At 36.1% G+C, this 13,984-nt stretch overlaps 2 protein-coding genes and 1 long non-coding RNA gene across 4 annotated transcripts in view; 2 read left to right on the forward strand and 1 right to left on the reverse strand.

Annotated features, from left to right (window-relative positions):
* Positions 1-13,984, forward strand: part of LOC147846887 (uncharacterized) — a 161,638-nt gene that overhangs the window by 89,098 nt on the left and 58,556 nt on the right. The window lies entirely within an intron of this gene.
* Positions 171-6,839, reverse strand: LOC147846888 (uncharacterized). The gene is made up of 4 exons (XR_015476679.1): positions 5,307-6,839; positions 4,514-4,676; positions 3,950-4,038; positions 171-1,771 (listed from the first exon to the last, which is right to left on the reverse strand). It is a non-coding gene; the product is annotated as an uncharacterized LOC147846888 (long non-coding RNA).
* anos1a (anosmin 1a) overlaps positions 8,264-13,984 on the forward strand; it is a 37,863-nt gene continuing 32,142 nt past the window's right edge. Inside the window, 2 exon segments of one of the 2 annotated variants that reach the window (NM_131358.3) lie at positions 8,264-8,522; positions 12,902-12,949. In NM_131358.3, the coding sequence (NP_571433.3) occupies positions 8,343-8,522; positions 12,902-12,949 (228 nt within the window). In that variant the 5' untranslated portion in view covers positions 8,264-8,342. 2 annotated transcript variants of the gene reach the window in all.

Here is a 13,984-nt window from a genome sequence, read left to right on the forward strand (position 1 = left end):
TATGTCTCTGTTTGGTCTTTATAACCCACCCACTGCCAGTTTACCCAATTATATTTCATCTCCCTGGATTGCCATGATAGATTGCCTCCAATGTATGCGGCTGCTTCAAAAATGCATACTCTGAAGGACAGCAGCAGCCGGCCTTCAAAATGAGATGCAGATTCAGAGTTAAAAATACACATTAGGTGTTTTAATGAGCAAATAATATAAATGTTACAAACTTCAACATCAGTAGAACAGCATAACACCGCGTCCTAAAAAAACAACAAAGTTTCCAGTGACAAGCAATTTGACCGTCTGCGGCAGATGCAGCACAACAGAAACATTTAAATACCAGCCATTCAGAAGCACAACATAGTGCACTGCACTCTAACAAAATGGTAAGGTTTATAATCTAATTGTTAAACCTCTTTAACATTATTTACAAATATATGCAGAGTTCTGACTTTCATTTTTAAATATGCTTGTCATAGTATTCAAGGAAATTCAAACTATGGTAATATTTAGCAATGATTTAACAATAATCAGTACCTGAGCTGTGAGTTTCTAAAATACAAATGTCAGGTATGGAAAATTATTTTTTTTTTTAACATAGAAAGTACTGCTTTTGTTGCATATTGTTGCATGTAGTTATGGAGTACTAGATAGTCAGGCACGCTCACTCGTGTTAGTGTCATCAATCTGGCAAGAGGGCCGGGTGAAAAAGTGTTTTAAACCTTGGACAGCTATACCTAGTTAAACCACTGGCATTAATCTCACAGTATATACTGTATATTCACTTTTTATTTTGTTGAATGCAAAAGATGATTAATTGAAAAATGTTGTAAACCTGTAACCACTGAGTAATGAAGACAGAATATTTGTTTTTCATACTATGGAGGTGAATGGTTACAAGTTTTTAGCTTTCTTCAAAATTTCTTGTTTTGTGTTTAACAGAACAACAAAACTGCTTTGGAACAAGCGAAGGGCGAGTAGACAATGACAACTTTCATTTTTTGGATGAACTATCCATTAAATAGACGATTAGTCAAAATAAAACTAAAAATGTGTGTGTGTGAATGCAAGAGTGTATGGCTGTTTCCCAGTACTGTGTTGCAGAAGGGAAGAGCATCTGCTGCGTAAAACATATGCCGGAATAGTTGGCGGTTCATTCTGCTGTGGCAGCCTTGTATAAATAAGGGACTAAGCTGAAGGAAAATGAATGAATGAGTTAATATTATTATAAAGTGAAATAAAAACATTTCTATAATTTTATTTCTATAATAAAATTCTTTAAGCAATACAGTGTTTTGAAAGTGTACTGTAACAAAATTTAAATAATAAAAAAATATGTATGCAGATCCACTTTGCAAGATTAATAAAATAAATAATTAACAGGATGGTGGCGCAGTGGGTAGCACTGTCACCGCACAGCAAGAAGGTTGCGGGTTCAAGCCTTGGCTGAGTCAACTGGTATTTCTGTGTGGAGTTTGCATGTTCTCCCTGTGTGTGTGTGTGTGTGTGTGTGTGTGTGTGTGTGTGTGTGTGGGTTTCCTCCGGGTGCTCCGGATTCCCCCACAGTCCAAAAAGATATGCGCTAGGTAAATTGGGTAAGCTAAATTGGCTGCAGTGTATGTGTGTAATTGAGAGTGTATGGGTGTTTCCCAATGATGGGTTGCAGCTGAAAGGGCATCCACTTCGTAAAAACATTAAATCCGCTGCTTAAAACATATGCTGGATAAGTTGGCAGTTCATTCCGCTGTGAAGACCCCTGAATAACAAAGGGACTAAGCTGAAAAGAAAAGAAATGAATGAATGTATGAATGAATGAATGAATGAATAACAGGACAAATAAACATTATTTTACATTAGTGTTTTATTGAGAACGTTATACAACATATGTTAGGAAATACTGTAAGAAACACAAACTCATAGTATAGCTCAGAGGTTATCAAACTAACCTTGAAACAACCTGCTATTGAGAATTTACAAACTGTAAGTCTGATCACATCTGGTCATGAGTCAACAACCCACAAATTAAAATGATTCACAAATCACTCTGAACAGGTTATTTGTGAACCTGAAAGATCTCATTGCATTTGTTCATCAGAAAATGACTCACCGATTCAAATGATCTACTTTAGGGGTCACCAATCTCATTCATGGAGGTTTGGTGCCCTGCAGGGTTTAGCTCCAACTTGCCACAGTACACTTGCCTGGGTGTTTCAAGTATACCTAGTGAGACCTTGATTAGCTTGTTCAGGTGTGTTTGAGTAAGGTTAAAGATAAAATCTGCAGGACACCGAACCTCCAGGAACAAGTTTGGTGATGCCTGATCAAGTTTAAGTGAGTGTCCAGCTGACAATTCACATCAGATGGCAATCATAACATGAAATGTAAGTTAAAAATGCTAAATTTTAAGTATATCATTGTCAATGAAAATCATGTTTAGGGTCATGACTGTCACTTTGTAAAGTAAATCTACTGTAAAAGTGTGAGATGTTTAAGCTCAGTATGTTAAATGTGGACATGTCCATGTTTTTAATACCAAATGAGCTGTACAAATTTGATTTAATAACTGAATATTTAACTGAACAATCTTTAAACGTCATGAGTTAATGTTGATCCATCTTCCTCACTGCTGCAGTATATTACATGTAAAACATATATAAATATAAAATTATATATATATATATATATATATATATATATATATATATATATATATATATATATATATATATATATATATATATATATATACTGTATATATATATATGTGTGTGTATATAGTGAGTACATTGTTAATATTTTCAGCAGAAAGTAATGCACGTTTTATGTTTTAAATGAATTTACAGTTACATATAAACAATAATAATATCCTTGAGGAAAACTGTTAAGCATGGCAAAACAATTGATGATTTTTTTCTATTCTATTTTGTCCAACAACACATATTTAATTTGACATCCACATGCACACGCACACTATTTTCAATGTCCCACTGTAAAAATAATATTTTTTTTTTCTGTGTAGTACTATATTGTTTAAGTAGTATGTACTTACTAATTTCCAAATTTTTCAAACTCTTGTACAACAAAGGAACAGTATGAGGTTGAAGTCTTTAAACTTGCAATATAAACATAGATTTGGCAAAGTGAAGCTGTATGTTTATAAAGAAAAATGAGCTATTGTTTCACATATTCAAAATATAGATCTTCCAGTTGTTGCAATGATTTTAAACGCTTTAATGTGTGCTTTCATTCTAAATGAAATCCAGACTTCTTTGTGTCAATGATCTGACAGCACAGACATGATATGAATAAAGAAAGCCTTATACATTACAGTTAATATGGCATCCATTAGTGACTGCTTTCGTTAGAGACAGTTTTTTTTTTTCTCTGACAACAGTAACTGGTTTCCAAGAAGGTTCTGTAATTGCATTAATGCCCACCAGATGTCAGCAGAGTTCTTAAAAATACAGCCAGCGGGATCCTCCGTCAGGCCTAATAACCCATTCTGAGCTGACAGGCCTCAAAATTGAATACAAATGAGTTTCTTTGTGCCACGGCCAAGATTCCATTTATACTTGATCAGAATAAAAAAAATATATATATAATAAATCAAAGTAGGTATGATAAAATTTCTTCCTACCTACTTGAATCTATTCTGACTTTGGATTAATCATTGGGGTCCCTTTTTTATGTTGACTATCATCTACCTTATCAGTTTATGAACTGTACTTTAATTCATATGCATGAAAACACTGTTAATTTAAATGAACTCTGGACAATCAGTGTTTGCTAATTTCACACAGATTGTTTCCCTTTGGTAAATGTGACTCATTAGTAGTCTGACCATCCACATGTGTTCATTCATTTTCCCAAAATAACACAGTTAAATGCATTTAGGCGTATAAGCAGGTTGTTTCCTAATGTTGAGAAAAAGAGGGAAATGACAGAATCAACCTACCTCATTCTCCCCTACTAAGCCCAAATAAACGAGGATCTCCCTGAACTGCATATTTACGAGCTGGGCTCCCCAACAGCCAAGGCATTTCCCTGGAAGCAGAAAAGAAGTATGGGAAATACCATTCAGTGAGGCCCGGGGGGGGGGGGGGGGGGGGGGGGTGGGGATGAGGACCCCACACCATCATTGTTTTACACACACCAACCACCAATGCTGCACACACTTGTATACATGCAGACACTGAAACTCACAGCTGTAAGAAAACCACAAACACGTCACAGACTACTATTTTTATGTGTGAGTAATGTGGACTTGATGCGTAAAGGCATTTTTTAGGAGAAGTGAGTGACACTTCACCTCCTAAAATGCTAAAATGTGTGGTTTAACCACCAGGATCACCAACATGGCCAAATAAAACATTTCTTACACTGAGAGAATATAGCATAGAAATGTGTCATGGGCTGTAATAGGCATAAGTCCTTACTATATAGTGGGCAAATAAAAAATTCAATACTGTATGTGGAAAACAATAATTAAAAGTAGGGAAATGTAGTATATATAACCCACTCTTTCTGTGAAGACCCTGCAATGTTCATCCAGCCGTCACCAAGTCATCTCAATAGCAACATTTTTCCAGTGAACAGGAATGTTCTCTTCATATTCAAATCCCACAGCAACCAGAGAGTATTAATGCCCATAAAATGCCCATAATTGTCCTTTAACAGAAGCTCTGAAAAGAAAAGAAAAAAAAAAAAAAAAAAAAAACAATTGCATGAGCCAATTCAGTATTCACCACTTTCAACTCGTTTTATTTACTTATTTATTTTGCTATAGGCTTAAATGTACATGAACAGTTGAAGTCATAATTATTAGCCCCCCCCAAACACACACACACACTATATTATTAGCCCCTCTGTTATTTTTTTCCCCAATTTCTGTTTAATGGAGAGAAGATATTTTAAACACATTTCTTAACATAATAGTTTTAATAACTTATTTCTAATAACCGATTTTCTGACTTCAACTGTATATTAATATGATAATATAATTTTGTGAACCTGAAAATAATGCTAAGCAAACATTTTACGTCTACTTTCTTTTCCACATAAACTATAAAAACATGATTTTGTGAAATGTCATGCACATGCAAATTAATTTTACAGTCTGAACTACATTGGAGGCAGTGTTGCCAGAATGGAAATGCCAAAGTATCGTACTAGCATCTCAAAATTATCGTATTTTGAAGAAAATTATCATACACGAGTCAAACAGAAAGTATAAAGATATTATCTAGACAAATAGCATTTTGACACAATGTGCAAATTACCACAATATGTAAAAAAACAACAACTAGGCATACCCAGTGGTAGGTTCAAACTCCACCTCCGAGTCACTGTCATTGGATCCCTGCGTGTTGCCAGATGTTGGGGGATTCATTTTGCGGTACAAATCGCATGCCATCATGGACCACAACATAGTGCTGGTTTTCTTGAAAGCAGTGCACCCTGCTGAATTTTTAACACACTCAGAGGTGTGCTTGAGCCCATCCAGAGCATCTGTAATAAAGCGATTTTGTGGCTTTGTTTTGATGAGATTAACTTTGTAAAAAAAATTGGAGAAATTTGAATGGCGAAAAACGAGAACATCAAGGGAAAACTCCCCTGTCCTTCTCACCTTTCTTTTCAGCACATTTTTTTTTTCACTTTATTACTTAGACGATCAACCTCAACCTGAAAACTGCTGACCTAATAGCATGGCTTAGCGGAGAGAGCAATTCTCCACATTGATTGGCTGAGAAGATGTAACGTAAGATGAGATAGAAAATTTGCATAACTCCACGTTTTCCTCACAGACAGTAGACAAAAGATGCAGCTATTAGAAAATCACAATTAAATACATTTTTAAATGCCATAAAATTCTGAAATTATCAGACATTGTAGGACTTTTTTCATAATTGATCGTACAGAGGTCGAAATTATCGTACAAATATGATAATTATTATCTGGCAACGCAGATTAGACTATTTATGCTTATGAAGACATTGCCATCTACTGGCCTGGAATGTATGGAACATTAGTTGTTTTTACAGATCCATTGACAATAACAATGCTGTAATCTGAATGTGAAACTTTTTAAAATTGCTTAGGAAAAGTTTTTCAGCATTTTTGGTTCATCATGGTACCTATATTTTGAAGAGTGTGTATTATGATTTAATATGACTTAAGAACTACATTTAAATGTCCATTACATAAGGACCAATGACTATGATTCAATATGTAAACATAAAGCATTAAGGGCTTGGAAATGTGACATAACAGTTTAGCATGTAAAAGTCATATAACTGTTTTTAATATTTGGCATGAACCATCCATACACTGTAAAACCCAACAGTCAACTTTATAAAAAATAAAATAAGCGTAGGTAACCCAAAATTTACTGAATTCTACTAATGATGATTATTCTAATGTTGTGTTCCAGCTAGCAGCCTGAGAGAGGTTTATGGATGCGATGTCTAAAACTGAAACTAGAACAAACCCAAATGAACCAGGATCCAAATTCATGCAAACCACACATAAGTGTCTGCAAGATGTATTTTAAGATTGCTTGTTCTGGAACATCTGCTGCTCTCAAATATCTGATAAGTGTTTTAAAAAGGTCTTTTTTAAAAAATTCAAACAACTTAAAGATATATTCTAAATATCTATTTAATGTCTGAAATTGGAAATTGGATGTATTATGTATGTTTTGCAAGTGAGCTCATGGTAACAGATGTCTTCCAGATGTAAACACAAACATCAAATACAGTAGATGTGTTCATGACGTACGTTTCACAGATACCAAAATCATCTGGCCCAGAACTTCCAAACTACCTGGCCCAGATCTAGACAGGAGGATTTTTGCTATCTAGCCATTTACGTTCCGGATCCACTTTGCGACTGTTTGTGTCAAGCACAGCTCTGTGATCTGTGAGTATGGTCTGAATCTGTATTAAAGGGATAAAACGGATGTGACTGTTTGAAAACAAACTGAAAATAGATCTGTCTTGAAGTCAGACGCTGTCTGGGTTGCTTTGTGGACTAATTCACAATATGAAGCTGGAGAGCTGATTGGGACTCAGCATGATATCAGTAGCCAATTGTTGATAATTAACCTACTGTACCACCAACTTTATGTTTAGCTCAACTTGCTGATGGAAGGCACTGATTCACCTGTAAAAAAAAAAAAAAAAAAAAACAGTCCTTCAAAATGCTGACAGCACAGCTGCCACAACACCAGGAAGCTTTGCTACTTCATAAAAGCCAGTAGGGAGGAGGACGGGCGTCTCGTTAACACCCTGGGATCTCCCTTGTGAAGCCTAGTTCATTACAGCAGCTAGCATGACAGAGTGAAAAAAAGCACATCATTTCGTTCAGTATTTCCAACACGTCATATTTTCTCCATTCCTTGGGCGAGGGCCTAGTGCCAGAATGTTTAGAGATACCTTGTGGTACATGTTAGTGGTCGTTTTAAACGCTCCACTTATAAAAGTGTTGTTGTTCTCAGCTACCAGTGAAACCTTTTAATAGTTGTGGGGTTCCCTGGATGCTTCCTGCTCCCCCCTCATAGGCTGAGGGTTTGGCTCACAATGCTGTGGGGTTTCTATGGGACACACACGTGCACAGCTGCATTTCAACAACACAAATGAGACAGAGTGGAAAATGCGTGTCTTGAATGGCATTTGACGGAGATGTTAAAAGCCCTGGTAAAAATTAGCCCAGTACTTTGGGTGGGAAAGTAAGTCAAAGAATCTAAGACTCTGCTAGGCCAACTGTTCCTAAGCAAAAAATAAAATAAAAATAAAAATAAAAATAAATAAATAAATAAATATATATATATATATATATATATATATATATATATATATATATATATATATATATATATATATATATATATATATATATATATATATATATATATATATATATATATATATGGCAGTGTCAAAGGTCTTTAATTTAGTAAACCTATAATTTGGATTATTTAATGGGCAATTCATATTTAAAAAAAATATATAAATAAAATAAAATGACTATTATATAATAGAATAATGATATTATTTGTTAACAGCATCACTTCAATATTGGCTTCATTTAGTGATGAAGTGAGCAATTCACTGAGGGCATTTACAGTATCTTCTCCAGCGAACAGCTGCTGTGTGCGGTCGGTGCACCTGATCCCCGCATGTCTCACGGCGTTTTCTCTGTCCAATTGCAGAGCGAGTCTGTGCGCTGGCCCTGCCCACACGCGCTCATTGAACTTTCATTATTTGCATCAAGCGCCTGCTGCTGCTCATCCACTTTTACTTTTACGCTCTTCAGCAGACGGTCAAACAGAGCACTTACTGTTCGTCAAGATGCGCGACGGGCTCACCGGTTTGTGCATTGGGATTATTCTGTTATTAAACGGCGGGCTGGTGGTAATGAGGAGACAGGACTCGTCTTCAGCTCTTGGCAGTATTTTCCGGACGAGGTGCGCCGCCAGGTGCCTGAGCCTCCACAGCACGCGCATCGCTCTCTCGCCAAGACATTTCCAGGTGAGGAAGGAAAAAGTTGTCAAGAAAATCTTATTGAGTGTCATACTTAAATTAACAGTCAGTTGTGAGTCTATAAATGACTTATCTTTCGTATAAATCACATAATATACTTTATTACTTATTACGGATAAACATGTTAATTAATTTTTTTTTTTTGTTGACTGATTTATTGAGTTATATTAGTGATTTGTTATTGATATTAGTGTCTTTATTATTTTACTTTTGGACAACTGGGCTATATCTCAAAATAATAAAGTGACATTTATTTATTGGCTGTGAAGTACAGAATTTTGGGTTTAAATTGATTAGAAATTTTCTCTCCCTCCCTCTCTCACTGTCTGTGTGTATGTATGTATATATATATATATATGATTATAACAACACTAATGAAAACAACCAATAACAACAGCAATAATAATGATAATAATAATAATAATAATAATTATTATTATTATAATAATATCTGATATGATATATGATGGTATTTCCTAAATACAAACAGTTGTATTTTATTTAAAAATGAGACAAAGTCATTGAAAGATCTTTTTTGTAGATTACATAATACTACTACTACTACTACTACTACTACTAATAATAATAATAATAATTCTACAAAATGAATTTTCTATAACTTGTCTCATCGCTACATTAAATAAAGACATCTACCATTTATGTCTTTAAGAAACATTTTTCTACACCTTCTCTTTTGTTTGCTTAATTGATGGTTATTTGCAGAGTTCTACCCTAATTAATGAACAAAAACCTCACTCACCATTTGAATCCCTTACCCTTCACTCAGAGAAGCCCAGTCTATAAACAAACACATGCACAGAATTGAAAACTGCAGGCACAACTGTACAAATCTCTGCCAGCCTCAGTCTCAACACTGCGGTCGGGGTTTTCATTAGAAGTTTAAAGTTTCTTGCTTCTCTGTTTATGTTGGTTATGACAGGCCGTGGGAGGGTACGGGGTGGGGGATGTAGAAGAGGAGAGTGTGTTTTAGAGACTTCCTCTGTGTGTGTGTGCTCTTGTGTGTTTGTATCTTTGTATAGGCATGTGTAGGGGGATCTTTTGTGCGTGTGTCTGCACTTTTTGTCTGCTGTCAACAAACTCCCTTGTTACTGTGATTATATTCATCCTCATGTCCTTCCTGATACTTATCACGAGTCTGTAGCGACATCTAACCCAGAAATAGAAAGCAAGATAGTCAAATTCTTTGCAAACCTTTACTGTAAATGATAAGATTTTTTCACTGATTCACTGAAATTTAATAAGTATTTATTTTTTTTTTTGCAGTGCAGTTTTTCCGTTTACTATAGTTTCACGTATAGTCTATATTAATCTATACTAATATAATATAATTAGTCTACATGAGCTAACATAATGAACCAATGCCTATATTTAGACTGACCTTTGAAGTCCAATTAAAAAATCACTCGGATCTATATATCCATTGAAATGAAATCATCTCCCATCGTCAGATGGCCTGCCTGCTCATCACATTGACAGTGTTGTTGCTATCGGGGCCAGACATCAGTGCAGAAGGATGCGATGCACATCAGTCTCTGTTATCAAATGCTTTATTCTACTGCAAACTGTCCATCTGGAGATGCTATCAAATTAGACACTGGCCTCTAGAAGCTCCTCATTGTCTCAGCACCGAATTCACAAAGTGTTCAAAGCGTTCCAGAGCTCAAACAGCAGCGAGTGTTGCTGAACAGCTGCCTTCATTCTGCTGTCCAAGCAGGGACTAAACCAGAATGAATGCTTTTCATATCTGCCGATCATTGTCTTCGTGTCCACATCCCTAAAGCCCACTTACTCTGTTTCCCGAGAGGGGGAAACCATTTGGCAATTATCCCCCTTCCTCTAGTATCAAATGGAGACCGGGGTCATGGGTTAATTTGAAAGGGCCGAGCTGAATGTCAAGTTATGCTGTGGCGAGGCATAACATGGTGCTATCACTGATGATTAATGATTATGGGAAATTAGAGAGCATTTGATGTGGTTCAGAGACTGTCTGATCTGTCAGCGCAGTGCAGATTGTAATGTGGAAATACACAAATCTTTCAGCTGTCTCAATATCCTGTTTGACTGGCATTGTTTGGTCTGTCGATCATCAGTCTTCACTTATAACAAATGCATTTGCATGGTAAACAATAGTTTGGAGACTATTTAATAGTATTCAATAGTACTTGGAGATATATTTTAACATTTAAATAAAATATTTTTATTCAATTTAAATAAAAAATTGGGTGAAGCTGTAGTATTTTAACAAGGTGTTTATTAGCTTGCTTATTGGCTTTTTATTAGTACCTTTAAAACACATTTTAACAACTTTGCACCTTACCAAAAAAAAAAAAAAAAAAAACCTAAGATATTGGATAAATTGTATGTTTTTTTTTTTGAGAATAGCATGCGTTTAGTTTTTAATGCAATGATTCGATTTCTATATAATTGTATTTTGTATTTTGGGTCAATAGACAATACCATCGTCCATTGCTAATGGTCTAAAGCCATCATGATTCTCCAGCCCGCCCCGTCGCAGCAGCAACCCGCCCGCTAAAAATACACACTTAGGCCCCTTTACACTAATACGTCTTAGTTTTAAAATGGTATTTTAGAACGAAAATGATCCACATCCACACTGGCGTTTCATCTAGCATTTCTTAAAAGCCCTCCGTCCACATTATATCGCTGATAACACACATCACTGACAACACACACACACACACACACACACACACACACACACACACATACACACACACAAACACTCTGTCATGCGCTGCAGTGTCTGAGGTACAGCAGTCAGCGCAGAGATCAGTGCACGTCAGACAGTTTATCAAGAATGTAATGCTGGATAACGTCTCACTATAGTTGTTAAATGATCATTCTGCCTATTTGTGCCACAGTCCTTCACAAAAAGTGATTGACAGATGGTAATTTGTTTGTAACTTATTTTTATTTATTTATGATTTAGTTATGTGTAAAACAAAGACCCTGCGGGTCAGGTAGTTAAAACGGTAGGCTACAAATAAATAATTCGTTTATAAATTAATTAATTATTCATCAATAAATAATTCACCATTGTCCATCGGAATGTTTTACATTAGACATCATATGATGAACATCACCCAACCCTATTTTGTATTTGAAATCCAAACTTACAGTGTTTTTTTTACTTCTACTTTAGATACTCTGTTCAAGTTAATCTATAGCAAAAATAAACGTTTGTTTTGGTAATCTTTGATAAAATCTGATATTTTGCTTCCACATTTGGAGTGGTGGTCTTTTTTTTTGTCTGTATGATGGATTCAGCCACAATATTCTTAACCACGCCCATCTTACCGCTAGTTTGCTATGAGGAAATGTGCACAAAAATAAAGCCCAACCCCCTTCTTTATATTTCATTTCATACTGAAATAAAAGTCTCAGCAATTTCCAGTTCACACAGGCTTTAAAATAATAAATTTAATTTATGTAATTAAATAAAAATGCCATGAATATTAAATTTATGAAAGGAGAAAACTTTAAAACAATCAAAGTCATATGGAGCCAACCTAAATAAAACAGATTAAAAAAATAAATATTGTGTACACTCCTACATTGGTCCAATAATTGTTCAATTATGCCCTTTATACCTAATGAGAATGTGTGTGTTTAGTTTGGATGTGAGCACATGCCTTATGTGCATGTGAACTAGCTGTGCTCATGCTGCCGGCTTGATCCATTGATCCTACCACAGGCCGAAATGGATTTTTTTGTTGCTCTATTCCCCATAGTGGCATAGTCACAAAATCTGGCAGGGATAATATTGTGGTTACTTCAGAGTCCCCACCATGTGCAATAAAATACACAGTGCATCATAAAGGTTTTATCCTTTTTTGTTATTGTGCTATTCAGCACCGATTATTCTGAAGCTGACAAGACTGGCCAGGGGCGTAATCCTGTGGTCTGCCAATCAAACACGCTGCATTTAAGCTTAAAACAACCAGCGTTATTCAGATAAGCGAAACCCTTTGACAACTCCTGACACGCTAGGGAACATTCCGAGATCTGCTATGCAAACAAGTGCTGTGATTCCAGGTGCTGATGAGTGATTACTGGTGTTTCTGTGCTCAGGTGCTCTGGCTGGTCTTCTTAATAAGGGAGGGGATGTGGACCGACTGTTTTGGCTTATGAGCAATTTTACTGTGCTGTAGTCAGGGCGGTGTTTTTAAATAAGAGTAATGCGTTCATAATAGGAAATTTCCTTTCTAAAGGCTCTCCGCTCAGCAGGGGCACATTAAAATAGCAGGATTCAAATGAGCCTGTCTGATGTGACTGGTGATTACAGCATTCTGACACGCAATTCCATCTGTCTCTTCTGTCCACAGAGTAATGGATCCCTTGGATGGTGTCAGAGCCATAAACAGTGTGCAAAGGTAATTTCTGTCAAAATTACACAGCATTTCACAGCAGCTTGACATAAAAGGCAACACAGATCTGTCACTGTAAAACATTGGTATGCCTGTGCACCTCCCGTAATGACATCATACATCATTTTAAAAGCTACTGTATTTGTCAGCCATCGCCTTGGACTATTATATCCGTGCTAGCTGGTTGTCATACAGAAATGAGATTATGATTCACTAGCAAAGCTAGAGGTCACATCTGTAATGAGACTGATACAAATGGAGTTGAAAGGCTATGTGTTTTGATTATATTATACAGCCGGTGTACTTTTTTCTTCTTCTTCTTCTTTTCCTCATTTCACTTGAAGGCAGAATGCTAATTTCAGTAAAGAACTCAACCCACTTTTCCTAATGAGGACATTAACATGCTCTAGCAGCCTAGTCATTAAATAACAATAATATGCCAGTAGCACAGGGGGAATAGAGCTGACATGTTGCCAATGCAGATTTTCCACACATTTCACTGTGGTATTATGTAAAGCTCCCTTTGATGTATTGTTCAAGACGAGGGCTGCTTTCCTTTCAATGCTCTGCGCATGCATTCCTTTACATATCAACCAGCTCTCGCAGTCCGCACAATGGCGCGCAGAAAGTGTTATTGAATGTACATCTGGACGTTTTGAAATATTTCAAAACAGTTCATGATTGTGCATGTCACGGTTAAGCGCATAAGCAGACTTTTCATGGCTTGAGGAGAGGCTTTAAGGATTTGAGATCTTTAATGCATTGATGTATGTGTGCATATGGTTGGAAAGAGTGCAGCACGTGTTTTCATATCACCCTCGGGGTAAGTTCAATGGAACAGCCAGGGTTTTGACCTCTCTTCTGCGATCCATGAAAACATTTGGCCAACTGGTTCATGGATTTTTACTGCATCCTCTAGAGAGTTTCCTCCATTGGCTTTAAACGAGGACAATCCCTTTTAAACTGTTTTTGCCCATTGTGCAGGCTCAGTTAGAGAGTTTTAGGACAATGTGCTTTTAAAAACCCGCTTTTCACTAATAA

The sequence above is a fragment of the Danio rerio genome, chromosome 1 (genome assembly GCF_052040795.2).
Source record: "Danio rerio strain M-AB ecotype USA chromosome 1, GRCz13ab, whole genome shotgun sequence".
Taxonomy (NCBI): domain Eukaryota; kingdom Metazoa; phylum Chordata; class Actinopteri; order Cypriniformes; family Danionidae; genus Danio; species Danio rerio.